This window comes from Triturus cristatus, chromosome 7, assembly GCF_964204655.1.
Source record: "Triturus cristatus chromosome 7, aTriCri1.1, whole genome shotgun sequence".
NCBI lineage: Eukaryota > Metazoa > Chordata > Amphibia > Caudata > Salamandridae > Triturus > Triturus cristatus.
In genome coordinates, this window is record NC_140590.1 from 869,264,845 (window position 1) to 869,282,925 (window position 18,081).

At 37.5% G+C, this 18,081-nt stretch overlaps 1 protein-coding gene across 1 annotated transcript; it reads right to left on the reverse strand.

Moving 5' to 3' along the window:
* Positions 1-172: 172 nt before the first annotated feature.
* On the reverse strand, positions 173-15,481 carry LOC146810792 (uncharacterized). Its single transcript, XM_085614998.1, has 3 exons — positions 15,372-15,481; positions 5,296-10,990; positions 173-208 (listed from the first exon to the last, which is right to left on the reverse strand). The coding sequence occupies exons 2-3, from the start codon at positions 10,945-10,947 to the stop codon at positions 173-175; spliced, it is 5,688 nt and encodes a 1,895-aa protein (XP_085471124.1). The 5' UTR covers positions 10,948-10,990; positions 15,372-15,481.
* Between the last annotated feature and the right edge of the window lie 2,600 nt (positions 15,482-18,081).

Below are 18,081 nucleotides of genomic sequence, written 5' to 3' on the forward strand. Positions count from 1 at the left end.
TTCTCAAGTCCTGCACTTGTGGACTTGCCATGAAACGAGGGGGACCGGAGCCACAGGTAGATATTGGCCGCAGTGCAGCAAATCCGCCTACCGCTTTTCAACTATTTTAGTTTTAATATTGGAACAATGGTGATTGAGATATGACGGACATTGCAGTGACCCACTGGGGTTTCTAACGGGACTTAAAGCCTGGCTTAATACTGAGGAACTATCATAACCAGCATGCCATGAGAACTGTGTACGCCCATTTGGGCGGGGCTTATACTCTTAATAAATGACGTCCTGAAAAACGATCTGCCTGTCTGTGCACCATTGTATGAATTGCCTGCCAGTGACCAAGGGTTTGATAAACTCGAAACGCGTTTGGCTTCAAATGAGGAAGCGCGGCAGAAGCGCTGTGTTGCAACCGCCTGTGGCAGCAGTATGGATATGCCCCCTCGTGTGCGACTGCATCAGTGGGGCAACTCTTGGTGTTAATATATATATATATATTCACTGAAAAAACCATAGGTTTCACACACGTTATAGTTAGGAATTAGCATTTAAAAAACCTTAGAAATTTAGTGAAAAAACCATAGGTTTCACACATGTTATAGTTAGCTGGACATTTTACTCGTAAAAAACCAATGAAATTGCCCCGTTATAGTTAGTTCAGCTAACTATAACTCGCGCGCCCGCAATGCACTGCTGATGACGTCACATATTACATCACTCATGACATGGTCAGTGACATCACTCATGACATCACTGATGACATCTCAAATGACATCACTGATGACCTCACTGATGACATCATCCAGTGAATGTGTGTTTTTCTGAAAATTAAATATGTTTTATATATGTATATCTCAAGGTTGATGGAAGAATAAATGGGTATATTACTGTCTAAATGGATGATTTGTTTTTGAAAAATTGATTGTGTAACTGACTGATTAAGTGTATCATAGTGAATACATGGCTTAGTGAGTAATGTTTAAATATGTAAATATCTGTATCAGTCTCTCACTTTGTGTATAAGTGGCTGCATGGGTTGGTGAGTAGCTACATGGGTGTCTATATAGGTTATTAGTTGTTTTTTTGAGTATCAGTCTGAGTGTCTGCATGGTTCGGTGGGGGGTATTACGTAGTGCATCGGTGCATGAATGAGTGACTCACTGTTTGTATGTGTTGAACAGAGCATGTGTGCAGGACTGCATGGGTGGATGAGTGTGTGTATGGGTGTGTTAGTGAGTGAATGACTGTCTCAATAGTGTCTTTATGAGTGACTACATATGTTTTAAACTAGTATATGTGACTATTGGTGTATATATGTGAGTATATGTGAGAGTGAGAGATTGAAAGAGTTCCTGTATGAATAAGTATGTGTTTCTATAAGTGATTGTTTAAAAGACTAAGTATGTGTAAGTTTCCGTAGAAGTAAGTGTGGTGGTGTGTGTATAACTGTATATGCAAGTAAATGTATGTTTGATTCTTTATTAGCATGAGTGACTATGTGTGTGAGTAACTCTATGGATGAGTGGCATTGTGTAACAGGATGTATAGATGTATGAGTACATATGATGAGTGAGTACATGTATGAGTGACTGTATAGGACTGTTGGTGAATGAGTGGATGTGTATGTGGATCTTAGAATTACTGAAGAGGTTGTTGTAACTGGTATTGGTATGTCCATTGTTTTGAAATTTTTAGTCTCTATTTTTGAATGTGTGTATCAAAGCTTATATTAAGGTGAGAGGAGGTCTGCCACTCTATCACAAGGATGATGTCATCAGTGAGGTCATCAGTGATGTCATTTGAGATGTCATCAGTGATGTCATGAGTGATGTCACTGACCATGTCATGAGTGATGTAATATGTGACGTCATCAGCAGTGCATTGCGGGCGCGCGAGTTATAGTTAGCTGAACTAACTATAACGGGGCAATTTCATTGGTTTTTTACGAGTAAAATGTCCAGCTAACTATAACATGTGTGAAACCTATGGTTTTTTCACTAAATTTCTAAGGTTTTTTAAATGCTAATTCCTAACTATAACGTGTGTGAAACCTATGGTTTTTTCAGTGAATTTCTAAGGTTTTTTAAATGCTAATTCCTAACTATAACGTGTGTGAAACCCATGGTTTTTTCAGTGAATTTGCAAGGTTTTTTAAATGCTAATTCCTAACTATAACGTGTGTGAAACCCATGGTTTTTTCAGTGAATTTGCAAGGTTTTTTAAATGCTTTTTTTTTTTTATATTCTTCATTTTTTTCAAACATATTTTTATTTTAATTTTCTTATCTTTTATAAAGACTATGCTTTAATTTTTAAAATCCTTAAATATTTTTTTTATATATATTTTTTAAAATAAACATGTAAAATTTATTTCCAGATTTTTTTTTTTTTTTTTTTTTTTTTTTATAGTACGCGTACCGTAAGCTCACGGTAAGCGTACGGTTTACGCAACGTCCGTAATCTATCTACGCTGCTTGCGTATAGTTACGCACTTTGCGTAGCCGCGCGTACTGCGCGTGGGACGCGTGCGCGCTTACGCAACACGCGCACGTTACGCGGAAGTGCCGGGAAATGACTGTTATGCGCATGTGCGCAAGCGCGTGTCTTTTTTACGCGCACGCGTACTTTTTGCCGTAAGCGCACCGTAAGCGTACCGTAAGCGTACGGTAGGTCATGTGATCTTGAAACACAACTTTTGATTGGTTGAAACTACTTTCAGTTCTAGAACTCTCCTACACCACACCCATTCCCCTCATTTCTGCTTGTGATCCCTTAGGAGAAGGAGCTGGTTTGTCTTTGGGATACGATGGCAGAACAGCAGAGCCCTTCTGAGAGTGAGGCTAGCACCAGCAGCACTGTCTTGAGGCAGAGAGCGAGGAAAGTAAAGCCTTCTTATGTTTGGGATTTTTTTACTTTTCCAGAAGGCCAGCAAAAGGTGAATGCACCCTTAGTTACTTGCATTCTGTGTAAGCGTGTACTTTCTAGAGGTAATCCTGACAGGAAGTATTCCTTTGGGAATCACACCATGATGAGGCACCTCAAAGAAGTACACAGAAGGACACATGGTCATCTTTTTGGAGGTAACTCTTCAGAAAGACGAGCCAGTACATCCACAGCAGCTCAGCCTGGACCATCATCTGCAGGGCAGACTCCTTCTTCTGCAGGTCAGGTGAGCCCTTCATCTGTGGGGGGAGAATCTCCTTTTGCTGGCCCTCTGGAAATTAACCCTCGGTTTGCGAGGGTTGAAGTACGGTGCGCCACTTGTCACGATCTAATTACTTATAGGGAGACCAGTGTTTCCCTGGTGAACAGTAAAATAGATCAGCACACTTGTCGTACCGTCTAATATTCCCAATCTTTCTTTCCTCTGTCCCTGCATGAACACAACGGTTCTTTTAAGAGCCAACCTTATCTTTCATCTTTTTTTTTCTTTTTTTTTAAAAACTTTTTTTTTTTTTTTTTACCGTACGCGTACGGTAAGCGTACCTTTTTTTTTATTTTTTAAAAAAAACACTAAAAATCATTTTTCACATTACAAGGTCCTTGAAAGACTACAATTATTACTATTGACTTACCATACTCACTGAAAAAAATATTTATTCATTTGTTTTTTTAAAAAATAGTTTTTAAAATGGTTGTAGTTTACGAAAATTTTCTATATCGATCTGAAAAAAAAGAAAAAAGTATTAATATTTTTAAAACATTTTATAATACAGTACACATATTTACATTTTTTTCCAAAAAATATTTTTGCCTTATTTTTGCTGTTTTCAGAATATATTGCATTTCACTATAAATTGTGAAAGCAATTGCATTCATCATTTTACAGCGGGCAAAAAAAAATAACAATCTCAAAGATTGTATTAAAAAAGCCCAGAATCTCTTCTCACTTAAACTTATCATTACAGAAATGCATATTATTCTTAAAAAATGTCATCTAAAAACAATACTTTTTTCTTTAAAATACCGTCTGATATTTTTGTTTCAGAAGTACATTCACAATAATATATCTCAAATAACTCCAAAATACATCTGATTTTATTTCCTTTAGGCCAAATAGTATTTTTTATTCTTTCCCTGGAATAAATTTCCAAGGGAAAACCATTAAAATTCTAAAGTTTAATCTGTCCAGATCTCACCGATTCTCTGTAACATTTTGGTTCACGAAAATTTTTCGAATAATTTATTTAGTCCACAATAGAATTGCTTACTTTTCCACATGGCCAAATAGTAATTTTTGAAATCATTTTTGAAAAAATTTCCAGTGGCAGTCCAATAACATTCCAAAATTTAAAATGTGCAGAAGTTACCGATAATCTCTAAATTATTGGTTTTTCAAAATTGCATTAAAAATTTAAAAAGTCCACATTACAATTGGTTATCTTTCCTTTAGGCCAAATGATAATTTTAAAAATCTTTTTTCTACAAAATTGCAATGGTAATCCTGTAAAATGGTAAAATTATTTTGTCCAGATCTTGCCAAGTCTCTCTAAAATTTAGGTTTCAGGAAGATTAGATAGGAATTTGCTAAATCAAAAGGCAAACGTTGTTTGAAAATCAATTGGGAATCATTACACAGTGTCCATCCTTTTTCACATTTTAGATAAACTGTGTAATGTCCAGAAGTAACAGTAGGTCCATCATGGAAAATTATTGCAACAGTTACAAAAGTTTTTCCTGAAATTGATAATTGCTGTCCTGTAAACTTCTTTATTAAAGTATCCAATTTTGATCCATCAGCTCTACATCGTTGCATCATTAAAATTACATACTGTCCGTATTCCCTTAAAATTAATGTTGATAACATGTCAGAATTACACTCACCACATTTCATGCTATGATTAGCATCTTTAACTAAGTTTGCAAAAGTGACTGTTTTACTCTCTGGCAATGTCAAATAAATAAACCTTTCATTATCAACAATAGAACCACTTATATTATAACAATTATCACAACTATGTTCCCATTTATAAGAGAGACCAAAAAAAATGTCAATGGGAACTCCTTCTTCTTCCACTACCTGAAGAAAATACATCAAAAATTCGTGAGCATCTTGCTGTTCATTTTGAGAAAACTGTGTTCGTCCTGAACATACATCTAAAAGTTTTCTAATATCAGTAGCACTTTCTATTTGAGTTTTATCTTTACTCAGCTTTTGAAAAAGGAGACTGAGCTCTGAACAGAATCTTTTTCCCTGATTTATTATTATCTGCTCTTGCAAACTTTCCAGATAAAAAGCAACATTCAGCACTACATTTGCGTAGCAGTTGACACCAGAGCTATTTTCAAAATGACATCCTACAACCTGTTCTTCATTTTCCTTATTCTTTTTGCTTGCAATTACATCACTCCTCTTTTTTTTCCTCTTCTCTACATCTTCATTACAGATATTCTCATTTCTCCTTTTACGAGAAACTACACGTTTCTCCAACACAGGATACTGACCTAAATGAGGAGCATAGCTTCTTCTTAATCTATTATACTCCTTTACACAGTTTGTATCAGCACTAACTTTTGAGTCATCGAAGTCTATCATGAATAAACCTGATAATGTTTTGACTCGTGACAAAGCAACATATGCCATACCTTCTTTGAACACACTAGATCCAATGTTCACAAATGCACAATCTACAGTCAATCCTTGAGACTTGTGAATAGTTACAGCATATGCTAGAGAAAACGGAAACTGCTTCCTACGTACATATAAGTCTTTCACAAGCATGAAACGAACTGAACAACGACAAATGTCTTTAACTTCCTCTATCTGATCAAATTTTATTTTTAACCATTCAATTCCATCTTTTTTCTGATAATTAATAAAACCCACAACTCTTCCCATCGCTCCATTTACTAAGCCTTTTTCAACATCCAAATTTCTCCTTAAAAACACTCTACAGTTCATGCAAACATATAGATTTTTTTCTAATCCTGCTGTTTTGGAGATGTTCTTCTCTAGTGAGTCCAATTTATTTTTCAGTTTGCCTGTTACTGTGACAGTAATTCTTCCATCCTCAATTTTGTCCACTGCTTCCAATTTCCTGATCTCTTCCTTTTCCAATTTCAAAAGCTCCTCATTGAATATTGAGCATTCACGTAGAGTTGGCATTAAGCAGATGACACTTTTGTTTTCTGCAATGTTCTTGTATATCTTCTCTGCAACTATTTCTTCCTTTGGAAATAAATTATGTAGCAGCCGAGTCTGTAATGCTTTTTTGCCAGCTTCTGTGAGTAGTCCAATCCTGATATCTTTCAGAATACTTCCATATTCTTCATCGTTTGCTTGCCTCATATTAGTTGTAAGTTCCTTGTACTCAAAGAAGGACCAAATATTTGTATTACCGATGCTTCCCAATGACTTCTTCGTGTCTTCATGTGTCACAGTATTAAACACTGGTTGTCCTTTAACCGGAGTAAGTTGCAAAAGATCCCCAAAAACTATGACGTGTTTTCCACCAAATAACACGTCATAGTCTGTCTTCAAAATTTGCTGCATTCTTAAATGCACAAAGGCAAGCATTAAGTTTGATACCATGCTCACCTCATCAATAATGAGAACTTGCATCTTCTTCAATACTCTTGAAACTTCCAAGCATGCTTCTCCAGTTAGCTTGTTGAATTGTATTTTGTTCTCATGCTCCACTGGTAACATTAGCAAACGATGTAAGGTGATTCCTTTTATGTTATATGCTGCTAACCCAGTTGGAGCAGTAACCACACAAGACAAAGTAGAATCTGTTTTTTGCTTTAGGTAGCTTCTGATGACTTTAATTAGGAAACTTTTTCCAGTGCCAGCTTGTCCGCTTACATACATCCTGATTGGATGAAATGATGTGCATGAGCACTCTTTTTTTTCATGTAGAAATCCGTGATCAATTTTGTTTTTGATCTCTTCATAAATTTGTTGCTGCTCTTGATTCAGTTGTCTTTCCAAATTTTCTAAGTCTATAAATTCTTCTTGAGCTTGATTCATAGCCGTTTCCACTTCATTCATGGCTATTGATGCTTCATTTTCAACGATTGGTTGTCCTAGGGGATCTTGACTGTATGTTCCTGAACTTTGGCTGTCCTGAGAACTGTCTCTAGCAATTTCTGCTGCAATTGTAGTTTCCTGTTCAATTTCTTCATTTAACATTTGCAGATAAGTTGAGAATGTACTGCATTGTATGCTGTCTTTGCAAGCATTAAAAGAATCTTCATAGCTCTGGAATTCTCCCAGTAGTTCATCCTCTGAACGCCATGGTTTAAACAACTGTAAAAGAGCCAAGTAGTAAAATTCTTTCTTGTCGGTAGTGTCGCAACTCAGCTTCCGGTGATTTATCAAACTTCCTTTGGTTTGCTTCACCAAACATCCTTCTTCACCAACGACTTTATATTTTCCATTATTGATGTCTTCTGCAGCTTTCCGTGAATAAATGTAGTTCTGCAGCACTTCATAGAGACACATGTTCTCCAGATGATGACTTCTCTTGGGATAATATGTGTCCAACATGTTTGTTTTCAATATATCTGTACTTTCAGGTTCGAACTGTGCCAAATATTCAATTTCTCCAACAGATTTCAGTACCCGATTTCTCATTGCTGCAAGGCCTAAACTTGCCCAAATTATTCTTCTTGACTTCGAGTAGAGACTTGCAGAAGATAATCTATCTGAACATTCGTAGGATCCAATTTCTCGATGCGATAACATCTTCAAACTGAAACTGTACAGCTTCTTACTGACAGTCTTCTCGTGAGAAATCTCTTCCCACATTTCCTTCAATTCTGTTTTTTCTGATTTCGTAATGTAAGACGTTACATATCGAGCAACAGCAATGGAATTGTCAGCAACATACTGTATATCCATGTTAGCGTTCCACATGGATAAAATGACTGGGTTGTAGTCATTTATATTTTTTGATTCTTCTTTTCTTTTAAGGTTGTAGGTATTCTTAGGTGATTTTCTTGTGATAGTATGTCTCACAGCTGACATAAAACTGTTGACTCTTCCATTTGTAAGAACAGGTCTAGGAAATCCAAATCGACATTTAGTGTAGTATTTTTCTTTGCTCTTGTATTTCCGTCGACAGTATTTTCCACACCGATGACTTTGGAAACGTAGAACTTGCTCCTTTAACTTGTACTCTTCTGTGCTTTTAGGTATAGCACATGTTGCATATTCTTCAATGTAAGATAACACTGCTTCATCAGTATCTGTTCCAAACTTTGGGGCATCCTTGATCCACAGCAGCATATGAATATGAGGAGCACCTCTTGCCTGGTACTCTTTTCTCCAAAAGAAATCCACTACTTCTCCAAGGGGTGGATTTTTTTTATTGCAGATGAAGGACATCATAGCCTCAAATCTATGATTGAAATATCTGCAAACATTAACCGGATCCAATGAGCACAGTTCTCCTGCTGTCTTGTATTCGATGTTTTCAATGTTTGAATTGGCCTCTCGTAGAAAATCCAGTAAATCATCCCAAGCGTACTCGGCGCAGCTTAGGGTAAGGAACCATGTTGGTGTTCCTAAATTGCGTAACATGCATTTTAGTTCACCATGGCGTCGGTACCAATATTCATTTGTCCCACGCTGACAAGCCATCAGATTGATCAGTTGTGTTTCCAAATGATCATCTCGGTGCTGCACTTTCTCCATAAAATCCTTAGCAGACACATTTTGTAAATGTACTCCACTTTTTAAAATGTGATTTACTGCATAAGACAGTGCAGACAAGTCGCTTTCAAATAAAAGATGGAACAAATAAGGGATACTTTGTCGAAATCTGGGATCTTCAGCATATAGTCTTGTAGTCCGATACTCAGAAGCTGGAATCTGTTCCGGACGTTCATCGTATCGTCCTCCTTTTCCTTTAGGAAACAGCTGAGGAAAACATCGAGCTTCCAAGCTCTCCTCCCATACACTCACGGGATTTCCTTTTGCTTTCTTCATCTGAAAGAGATCAATATTGTCTCCCATAACTTCTTTCGAATGGAGAGGATGTATGCTAAAATGTTCATAAATTTCTTCTTCCTTTGACTTGTCCACTTTTTCAATTTGTCCACTTGGTGTTTCTGTATCTCCTTGTAAATCTTCTTCTTCTTCTTCTTCTACTATATAAATTGATTCATACCATTTGTTATTTTTTTTCAAATACAAATTTGCTCTTTGTACTTTCCGCACATCTACCAGCTCCTGCCAAATCTTCTTATTCTTTGTAGGTACACCATTAACCAGAATAATTAATGGTTCAGTTTCCAAAGTATCCGCATCAATAGTTTCCATATTTTTTTTCAAATCCAAGGGCAAATACACCACTCTACCTTTTAAACCTCTCAGTAAATCTGAAGGAGGTAATTTACCAGTTTTGGGCTCCATACGTACTATGGTCTGGAACGGATGAACACATTGAATGAGTATAGACTCATATGTATTTAATTCAGAAAGTTCAGCAGGAATAGCATCCAATTCTAAATTATTATGTACAGCTCTGGTCGGCATTCTATTTTCCTCTAACTTGTTGTAGCAGTATTTACAAATACGCTGATCTTCACCCAATTCAAAACAATTTTCAAGAAATATATATGTTGCAAAATCCATCCACTTATAATTATCTTCATTTTCACTCTTTCTGTAGAGATCAACATTCCTAGTTTGTTTTCTATAATGAGTTCTGCGGCAACAAATACAAGTAACATTTGGTCTTTCATTAGAGACTATTGCAAATTTTGTTATGTGATCATTAAATGTCTTACTTACACAAGGTTCTACATTCTCTTCCACTTCTGCCTCATTTACTGTGTCCTTCTCTGCACTGTTTTGTTCAGGACCAAAGTAACAAAACTGAATTTCATCAACAACCTTCTCTACATCTGATACCGTTCCTCGGAACAGAGCCCTATTCAATTCATTTAACTTTATTGCTGGACTTTTGGCAAAATACAACCGTCTCACAAACTTTCTCATTTCAGTATGATGAACAGCCAGCATCCTAAAATGATGGAAAACACTATTGCACACTTTTCTAGATAGACAAGCAAGAGAATGACCCTGCAAACCAGTATTCTCTCTCACTCTGCATGGATCCAGACTTTGAAGCACCTTAATCTTTTGTTTTACACTTTTTTTACTATATTCTCTTAGAAACTCTCGAAATCTGTCAATAGATTCCTGACGCACAGTGCAAATACTACTACAATTCCAAGTGTACACTGGGGCTTTAGGACGTCTCCCCATTGCCTCATCTGCCATCACTTGTACCTCATCTCTTGGAACCATTATCTCCTTCTCCATTATGCAACCATTTTTTACTTCGTATGAACGACCTCTGGTGTCAACTGCATGCAGCAAACTATTACTTTGAAAATAGCTCTCTTCATTAAAAAAAGGTTCACTACTTGAGCTATGCATCCACTTTCCTAAAAACACTTTACAAAAATTTGTTCTGTTCACTACTCTTTTGCTTTTGCTTTGTGATTTCAGTACATTAACCATTTTATCTAATGTACGCATCCTATTCAAAATTAATATGAATAGTTTCCTTTTTAATTCTAATGCCTTTGCTGCAATGGCTTCAATTTCTTTTTTTCTCTTATAATATTTAGCCTTTTGCTTATATTTCTTTATATCCTTTATCAAATTGGACATAACTCTTCTCTGAAACATTTTTCTACGTATCTCTTTAAATGCTGTTTTTCTGTTTATGTTAAACTTTTCAATTGCAGAAGGTATATTTGCATTAACTAAATCCTCAATTTTTTGCTGTTCTGTAGGTTTTGTTACATTTTTCCGAGAACAGACATTTTGTACATTTTTGTTTGTTTTCAATATTTTGTTTAGGAATTGTCTTTTTTGCTTACCAGAAGATTTTTTCTTTTTCCCAACATCAGCATCTTCTACTAACTTTGGTCCTCCAGTTGTCCTCAAATATAGTTTTTTTTTTAGCGTTTTTTGAACTCGAGATGTTGTAGGCATCTTAAATTTTGTTCACTGTTCTTCAGCAATACCTGCAAAAAAACTAAAAAAAAAATTCTTTATTGTATTTAAATATATTACTACATTTCTTTTCACAATAGTCACAAAACGAAATTTCTTTGCCAATTTGAATGCACACAAACTCCTCTTTTTTTTTGGGCAAGTGAAAATCTGTATAACAAACTGTCACATTATGAAACCAAGCTGTTTTTTTTTCAGACCACCACCGTGTGTATTCTCTGTGACTGCCTACACTCCAGCAGGGGCAACCAGCCTTAGTGATGCTGAATGTATTTGCATTACAGACTTAAACCTGAAAACCCCACTCGCTTCTAATTACTGTGCATGACTATACATGGCAAGCACATGGGTGTGTGCTAAACCTCTGCTTCTTCCCCCAAAAATTCGCTCCTCTTTTCCATCTACTGCAACTGTGAAATCACCAGAGCAAGACGCAATACATTTCTGCCTATAATTCTTCTATGCACACAGAGTCATGTTTTCACATTAGTGCCAAAACGAAATTTCTTTGCCAATTTGAAAGCACACTTACTGCTCTTTTTTTTTCGGGGGCAAGTGTATATCTCTTTTTTCAATTTGAAATCACTTTTACAGACTGACACATTCTGAAACCTTTTTTTTAAATTTATTTAAATGCACATGTCCAAGCAGTTTTTTTTTCAGACCACCACCGTGTGTATTCTCTGTGACTGCCTACACTCCAGCAGGGGCAACCAGCCTTAGTGATGCTGAATGTATTTGCATTACAGACTTAAACCTGAAAACCCCACTCGCTTCTAATTACTGTGCATGACTATACATGGCAAGCACATGGGTGTGTGCTAAACCTCTGCTTCTTCCCCCAAAAATTCGCTCCTCTTTTCCATCTACTGCAACTGTGAAATCACCAGAGCAAGACGCAATACATTTCTGCCTATAATTCTTCTATGCACACAGAGTCATGTTTTCACATTAGTGCCAAAACGAAATTTCTTTGCCAATTTGAAAGCACACTTACTGCTCTTTTTTTTTCGGGCCAAGTGAAAATCTCTTTTTACACTTTGAAATCACTTTTACAGACTGACACATTCTGAAACCTTTTTTTTTAAATTTATTTAAATGCACATGTCCAAGCTGTTTTTTTTTCAGACCACCACCGTGTGTATTCTCTGTGACTGCCTACACTCCAGCAGGGGCAACCAGCCTTAGTGATGCTGAATGTTTTTGCATTACAGACTTAAACCTGAAAACCCCACTCGCTTCTAATTACTGTGCATGACTATACATGGCAAGCACATGGGTGTGTGCTAAACCTCTGCTTCTTCCCCCAAAAATTCGCTCCTCTTTTCCATCTACTGCAACTGTGAAATCACCAGAGCAAGACGCAATACATTTCTGCCTATAATTCTTCTATGCACACAGAGTCATGTTTTCACATTAGTGCCAAAACGAAATTTCTTTGCCAATTTGAAAGCACACTTACTGCTCTTTTTTTTTCGGGCCAAGTGAAAATCTCTTTTTACACTTTGAAATCACTTTTACAGACTGACACATTCTGAAACCTTTTTTTTAAAATTTATTTAAATGCACATGTCCAAGCTGTTTTTTTTTCAGACCACCACCGTGTGTATTCTCTGTGACTGCCTACACTCCAGCAGGGGCAACCAGCCTTAGTGATGCTGAATGTATTTGCATTACAGACTTAAACCTGAAAACCCCACTCGCTTCTAATTACTGTGCATGACTATACATGGCAAGCACATGGGTGTGTGCTAAACCTCTGCTTCTTCCCCCAAAAATTCGCTCCTCTTTTCCATCTACTGCAACTGTGAAATCACCAGAGCAAGACGCAATACATTTCTGCCTATAATTCTTCTATGCACACAGAGTCATGTTTTCACATTAGTGCCAAAACGAAATTTCTTTGCCAATTTGAAAGCACACTTACTGCTCTTTTTTTTTCGGGCCAAGTGAAAATCTCTTTTTACACTTTGAAATCACTTTTACAGACTGACACATTCTGAAACCTTTTTTTTTAAATTTATTTAAATGCACATGTCCAAGCTGTTTTTTTTTCAGACCACCACCGTGTGTATTCTCTGTGACTGCCTACACTCCAGCAGGGGCAACCAGCCTTAGTGATGCTGAATGTATTTGCATTACAGACTTAAACCTGAAAACCCCACTCGCTTCTAATTACTGTGCATGACTATACATGGCAAGCACATGGGTGTGTGCTAAACCTCTGCTTCTTCCCCCAAAAATTCGCTCCTCTTTTCCATCTACTGCAACTGTGAAATCACCAGAGCAAGACGCAATACATTTCTGCCTATAATTCTTCTATGCACACAGAGTCATGTTTTCACATTAGTGCCAAAACGAAATTTCTTTGCCAATTTGAAAGCACACTTACTGCTCTTTTTTTTTCGGGGCCAAGTGAAAATCTCTTTTTACACTTTGAAATCACTTTTACAGACTGACACATTCTGAAACCTTTTTTTTTAAATTTATTTAAATGCACATGTCCAAGCTGTTTTTTTTTCAGACCACCACCGTGTGTATTCTCTGTGACTGCCTACACTCCAGCAGGGGCAACCAGCCTTAGTGATGCTGAATGTTTTTGCATTACAGACTTAAACCTGAAAACCCCACTCGCTTCTAATTACTGTGCATGACTATACATGGCAAGCACATGGGTGTGTGCTAAACCTCTGCTTCTTCCCCCAAAAATTCGCTCCTCTTTTCCATCTACTGCAACTGTGAAATCACCAGAGCAAGACGCAATACATTTCTGCCTATAATTCTTCTATGCACACAGAGTCATGTTTTCACATTAGTGCCAAAACGAAATTTCTTTGCCAATTTGAAAGCACACTTACTGCTCTTTTTTTTTCGGGCCAAGTGAAAATCTCTTTTTACACTTTGAAATCACTTTTACAGACTGACACATTCTGAAACCTTTTTTTTTAAATTTATTTAAATGCACATGTCCAAGCTGTTTTTTTTTCAGACCACCACCGTGTGTATTCTCTGTGACTGCCTACACTCCAGCAGGGGCAACCAGCCTTAGTGATGCTGAATGTTTTTGCATTACAGACTTAAACCTGAAAACCCCACTCGCTTCTAATTACTGTGCATGACTATACATGGCAAGCACATGGGTGTGTGCTAAACCTCTGCTTCTTCCCCCAAAAATTCGCTCCTCTTTTCCATCTACTGCAACTGTGAAATCACCAGAGCAAGACGCAATACATTTCTGCCTATAATTCTTCTATGCACACACAGTCATGTTTTCACATTAGTGCCAAAACGAAATTTCTTTGCCAATTTGAAAGCACACTTACTGCTCTTTTTTTTTCGGGCCAAGTGAAAATCTCTTTTTACACTTTGAAATCACTTTTACAGACTGACACATTCTGAAACCTTTTTTTTTAAATTTATTTAAATGCACATGTCCAAGCTGTTTTTTTTTCAGACCACCACCGTGTGTATTCTCTGTGACTGCCTACACTCCAGCAGGGGCAACCAGCCTTAGTGATGCTGAATGTTTTTGCATTACAGACTTAAACCTGAAAACCCCACTCGCTTCTAATTACTGTGCATGACTATACATGGCAAGCACATGGGTGTGTGCTAAACCTCTGCTTCATCCCCCAAAAATTCGCTCCTCTTTTCCATCTACTGCAACTGTGAAATCCCCAGAGCAAGACGCAATACATTTCTGCCTATAATTCTTCTATGCACACAGAGTCATGTTTTCACATTAGTGCCAAAACGAAATTTCTTTGCCAATTTGAAAGCACACTTACTGCTCTTTTTTTTTCGGGGGCAAGTGTATATCTCTTTTTTCAATTTGAAATCACTTTTACAGACTGACACATTCTGAAACCTTTTTTTTAAATTTATTTAAATGCACATGTCCAAGCAGTTTTTTTTTCAGACCACCACCGTGTGTATTCTCTGTGACTGCCTACACTCCAGCAGGGGCAACCAGCCTTAGTGATGCTGAATGTATTTGCATTACAGACTTAAACCTGAAAACCCCACTCGCTTCTAATTACTGTGCATGACTATACATGGCAAGCACATGGGTGTGTGCTAAACCTCTGCTTCTTCCCCCAAAAATTCGCTCCTCTTTTCCATCTACTGCAACTGTGAAATCACCAGAGCAAGACGCAATACATTTCTGCCTATAATTCTTCTATGCACACACAGTCATGTTTTCACATTAGTGCCAAAACGAAATTTCTTTGCCAATTTGAAAGCACACTTACTGCTCTTTTTTTTTCGGGCCAAGTGAAAATCTCTTTTACAGACTGACACATTATGAATCCACCATGTGTAACTACAACAAAAACAATTCCCATTTCTATTATTCATTTCTTAAGTTACCACATACATCCCCTCTCAAACTGTAAACTCACCTTTAGAATTAGTTAGTTGTGAAAGAAATGTGTCACTCAAACAGCAGATTATCAGAGCCAGGATCTCTGTTCTGTACACCTCTCTCCTCTCAGCAGAACCAGATAATGGCAAACTTTCCCTCTATTTTTCCACACATATACATGTAAGTTTCAAATCTCAGTGCTTCCCCCTTTTTTTCAAATGTAATGACACATTTCTATTGGTTGAAAACCAACCCTTTTCCAAAAGTACCCTGCCCCCAACTTGACTTCTGCCTAGTACCCTTCCCCCAACTTGACTTCTGCCTGCTACCATAGCAACAGCTCATGGAACACTGCTGTGTGCAGTTAGGTCAGAAGTTCGACACACAATGTTTCAATTCCACAGAGCAAGAGTGCTTGACTTTTCAAACCTAACTGCAAATCCATAGTACTGTTCTTTGGTTACACATTTTTTTGTACCAATACAAAACATGCTTCTATTAATTTTCACATACAGCCTAGTTTTTTTTCTAGAATGGTATGAAACAGCCAATCAGTTCTTTTTGTTTTGTAAAAAATATGTATGCCTCCATTTCCAAACTGTCTTTCTTTTCATATTGCCATTCTACTGAAAGACACCTCCTGAGTGCATCCAGTTCTCCTTTGAAGATGTTCACAGTGTGGATTGTAGGGCACAGCTATGTCTTCTGGAGTGAAAAGTTTGCAGAGAAAACAGATATGGTGAGAGACCTTGCTTTGCCAAATGTAGACATTAAATGGATTGGTCAGAGAGGGTTAAAGTGGCACCAATTGATGCCATTGGTGAAATCCTTCATGCAAATCCAACACCCTGACCTCATAATAGTGCACTGTGGTGGCAATGACCTAGGCACTTTGACTGGGGTAGGTCTGGAAATGCTTATGAAGGACACCTTTGCACAACTGTTTACACTTTTCCCTAAAACTGCCTTTGTGTTTTCCAACATATGCCAAAGGCAAAAATGGAACTGGTCCAATCATTTCTGTCCACAGATTGACAAAGCAAGAAAGCACGTCAACAAATCTGTTTCTGCTTTCCTCCGTGACTATGGTATGGGTGCCATTTACCACAACAACTTGCGTTACGACATGCAAGACATTTATAGAGGAGATGGTGTGCACTTCAATGATGAAGGGAACAGAGTCTTCCTCTTGAACCTTAGACTCTGCATCGGTACTTACTTGTAGGTACCACTAAAAAAATGACTCCATAAACACAACAGCTCTTTTTAGAGCTCCCTAATTTCTAAACTCTTAAATCTGATTTTCATTTATTTATTTTTTTTTTTTTTACCGTACGCTTACCGTGAGCTTACCGTACGCGTACCCCGTGATTTTTTTTAAAATCAATAAATGTTTTTTTTGTACTTTTCTGTCCTTCTTTGACCCCCTTACAATTGTTAGGGGGTCTGTAACTCTCCTCATTGCCCCCTTTCCTTGTTTTCACTCTTTTTTTTCAGAGTGAAATACACAAAATGGCGGCCGCCGCTTCCTGGTTTCGGCCGATTCGAATGTTTACTAAGATCTAAGAGCCAATCAGAATCGCGCTCGCGCACGCCACCGTACGCTTACCGTAAGCGTACGGTAAGCGTACCGTAAGCTGGCTCAGATATATATATTGATTTAAAGGCTATTTTCTCAAAATCTACTGAACTGATTTACACCAAACCTACAAAAGGCACTTCCTTGACCTACGGACTACCTCTCTGCCAAATTTCTAGTAATTCTGTTCAGCCGTTCGGGCTGTAGGTCGTTCTAAAGGTCCTATGGAAAAATGCATGGGAAAAACGCGTTTTGGGACCCCCCTTTTATCTCAGCCCCCGCTTGACGGATCCCCCCGAGACTTTCAGGGTAGGAGCGGAGCGTAGCGCCCCACCTATTTTGAGAAATTCGCGAGGATTCGTCGACCGGCGCCAAAGTTATTCAAAATAGAATGTTGAGGTTTTCCTATGGAAACGTGGTCCTAACTATAACTACCTACTGGCGACCGCCAGTAGGTAATATATATATATATATATATATATATATATATATATATATCCACGCTTCCAGTCCTCCTTCTTGTAAGAAAAGACACAGCACTCACGGGGTCGAGTCAAGATTTATTGTGACTCAAAACGCTGGTTTTACAAGAAGGATGACTGGAAGCGTGGATATTTGGCGGGCGCACCCCCCGCCCAACAGCACCCGTTCGAGAGTGCGAGACACTGGTGCGAGTGCAGCGTGGATATATATATATATATATATATTCACTGAAAAAACCATGGGTTTCACACACGTTATAGTTAGGAATTAGCATTTAAAAAACCTTGCAAATTCAATGAAAAAACCAAAGGTTTCACACATGTTATAGTTAGCTGGACATTTCACTCGTAAAAAACCAATGAAATTCCCCCGTTATAGTTAGTGCAGGCAACTATAACTCACGCGACCGCAATCTTCTGCTGATGACATATGTGTCTTTATGAAAAAAAAATATTTGTAATATATGTATAGCTAAAAATTTATGGAAGAAGACATGGGCAAATAAGTGTCTAAATACAGTATTAGCATCAGCAGAGGATTGCGGTCGCGTGAGTTATAGTTGCCTGCACTAACTATAACGGGGGAATTTCATTGGTTTTTTACGAGTGAAATGTCCAGCTAACTATAACATGTGTGAAACCTTTGGTTTTTTCATTGAATTTGCAAGGTTTTTCAAATGCTAATT